At 51.7% G+C, this 2,994-nt stretch overlaps 1 protein-coding gene across 1 annotated transcript; it reads left to right on the top strand.

Moving 5' to 3' along the window:
* The first annotated feature begins 963 nt into the window (after window positions 1-963).
* LOC121878954 (uncharacterized mitochondrial protein AtMg00860-like) lies at window positions 964-1,494 on the top strand. The gene has a single exon (XM_042385406.1). The coding sequence runs from the start codon at window positions 964-966 to the stop codon at window positions 1,492-1,494; it is 531 nt and encodes a 176-aa protein (XP_042241340.1).
* The last annotated feature ends 1,500 nt before the right edge of the window (window positions 1,495-2,994 follow it).

The following is a 2,994-nucleotide window of genomic DNA, read 5'->3' as shown; positions in this document are numbered from 1 at the left end:
TCCTAGGGGTAACTAACAAGTTACCCATTCATGTTTTGCTGGCGTGAAGTATTATAAGAATCATCAGATTTACAACAGACAAGCAGTCAATGTGACCATGACATGGGGTTCCGTTTTCGTGAACCCTGTAGCTTGACGTGGCCCCTTGAAAGTGTACTCTTGCTTCTCTGTGTGAGGTAGTTCTGGATCCACCCCAGCGACCTTCCTTTGACGCCTTTTTCGGCGAGCGTCATCATAATGGCCAGTGGATTTGCTAATTCGAAGGCTTTCTCCAAGTCGAAGAAGACCACCAAAGCTGGTTTATTGTCCACTGTGCTGAGTATCTCGGCAATGTTGTTGCTTGTACCAGTGTTCTCCGTGTAAGCAAAAATGTGAGGGTGTGTGCTGCTGACTTTCCACTTGAGCCTGTTGAGAGCCATTCTCTCTCCCGTCTTTGCTATGCAAATGAGGAGGAAGTTGGGTCTTGGTTTGTCTGGTTCTCTGGGCTTCGGAATGGGCTGTATATCTGCCTTCTTCCCTTCCGGTGGAAGTCTCTGTGCTATCCACGAAGCGTTGCTAGACGGCATCATTCGACCTTCAAAGAGTCCCTGGGCATCTCCTCTTCACATGGTTCCAAAGCCATCCTCCAATGACTGGAGGATATGCTGTGACTACAGAGCCCTTAACCTTGTCACTGAACCTGACAGGTACCCCACCCCACATGTCCAGGACTTCCACCACAAACTCCACAGCAAGATCATCTTCGTGAAGTTCGACTTGGAGCGTGCCTTCCATCAGATTCCAGTGGCACCTGCAGACACCCAGAAGACTGCCATCACCACCCCATATGGTCCCTTAGAGAATGCCTACATGAGATTTGGATTCTGCAATGCAGCTCAGAACTTCCAGAGATACATGGACCACATTCTTCGCAACCTCGACTGTGTCACTGTCTAAATAGACAACATTTTCATCGCATCTCCGATGCCTGCCGAACATCATCGCCACCTACGGCTCCTTTTCCAACGCCTGCAGAACAACAACATGAAAGTTCATCCCGCCAAGTGCATCTTTGGAGCCTCCTCCATCGACTTCCTCGGTCACAGAGTCTTGTCGAGCATCAACCAACTCCTACCACAGAAGGTAACTGCCATAAAAGAGTTTCCCAAATCTGAGACAGCAAAACACCTCCAAGAATTCCTGGGTTTAGTCAACTACTACCACCGCTTCATTGCCCAGGCTGCTATCATCCACGCTCCTCTCCATGATCTCCTCAAGGGACTCCCCAAGACATTTCACAAGCTTCTCACATGGACTCAAGAGGCGTTTGCAGCATTCAACATTATCAAGCAGCACATCACACACCTTACCCTGCTGGCGCACCCTGCTCCCAACGCCGGGGGACCACTCTTACAACAGACGCTCCCTCTACTGCCATGGGCGCCGTCTTACAAAAAGAGATCAACAGAACTCTCATGCCCATTGTTTTCTTCTCACAGCGGCTGCAACCACTGAAACTCAAGTACAGCGCCTTCGTTCAAGAGCTCCTGGCCATATATCTTGCTGTCAAGCATTTCCAACACTTCCTTGAGGCCCATCAGTTCACCATCTTCACTGATCACAAGCCCCTCGTTCACGCCTTCGCTTCAGCCTCTGACACACACACACACACTTCGTGTTTTTCACCAATTGGCTTACATCTTGGAGTTCACCAGCGACATCCAACACATCAAGGGCAGCCACAACGAGATCGCCGACAAACACTCTCTTGTTGTATATCCAGCATTCTTCCCTCATCTTCACCCATGGACAGCTCGCCACGGCTCAAGAAAATGACGAAGACCTCGCAGCATACAAGACATCTCCCCCAGGTCTCGCCCTCCAAGAACTCCCGTTATCGGCACAAACATAAAGTTGTGGTGCGACATGTCTTGTGGGCAGCCTAGACCGCTCGTGCCACACATACACCGCCGCGCCATCTTCAACTGCATCCATGGTCTCAGCCACCCAGGTATCCGGGCCTCCCAGTGCCTGCTCATGCAACGTGTTGACTGGCCCGGCATCAAGGTCGACACTCAGAAATGGGCTGCCCAGTGCCTGGCCTGCCAGTCCTCTAAGATACATTGACACACATGGGCTCTTTTAGAAACTATTCCTGGGCCCAAAGGACGCTTCCAGGTAGTGCACCTCAACATCGTGGGACCTCTTCCAGCATCCTGCGGCAACACCTACATCTACACCTGCATTGACCGTTTCACCAGGTGGACAGAAGCCATTCGCATGCCTAATGCTACAGCAGAGTCAGCCGTCCGCGCTTTCCTGTCTGTTTGGGTCTCCCGTTTCTGTCCTCCAAAGACTGTCATCACCGACCGAGGAGTCCAGTTTGAGTTACAACTCTGGCATAGTCTCCTGCAGTTCTTCGGCACTACCAGGCACTGCACTACTGTTATCACCCTCAGTTCAACGGCATGGTGGAGCGGTTTTATCGTCAGCTGAAGGACGCCATAAAGGCACAGCACGACCCCTACAGCTGGATGGATGCTTAGTGCTCCTTGGCATCCACTCGTCAAACAAAGAGGACATGAACTGCAGCCCAGCGTGTACTTCCTGACCTCGACCACTTCACTTCTCTGCTGTCTGTCACTACCTACTGCAAACACTACGACAGGCAGTTTCTGCATTCAGGGTTACTGCCCCACGCCAGCCTTCCCATCGCCCTGAACACATCCCTCCTGCACTACTCAATACCGAGTATGTCTTCGTCAGGCACGATGCTCACCGCAACCCACTACAACGCTCTTACAACGGACTCTTCCCGGTGCTTGCACGGATGCCAAGGAGCACTTAAGGTAGAGCATCCGTCCAGCTGTAGGGGTCGTGCTGTGCCTTGATGGCATCCTTCAGCTGATGATGAAACTGCTCTACCATGCCGTTGGATTGAGGGTGGTAAGAAGTAGTGCGGTGCCTGGAAGTGCCGAGGAACTGCAGGAGACTATGCCAGAGTTGTGACTCAAA

The sequence above is a fragment of the Homarus americanus genome, unplaced genomic scaffold (assembly GCF_018991925.1).
Source record: "Homarus americanus isolate GMGI-L3 unplaced genomic scaffold, GMGI_Hamer_2.0 scaffold4060, whole genome shotgun sequence".
Lineage (NCBI taxonomy): Eukaryota > Metazoa > Arthropoda > Malacostraca > Decapoda > Nephropidae > Homarus > Homarus americanus.
The sequence above is the reverse complement of the archived record's forward strand: the minus strand, read 5'-3'. Positions and strand labels throughout refer to the sequence as shown.

What these genes read in the sequence shown, in the direction of transcription:
- LOC121878954 (XM_042385406.1), top strand. Translation starts at nt 964, where the DNA reads ATGCCTGCCGAACATCATCGCCACCTACGGCTCCTTTTCCAACGCCTG.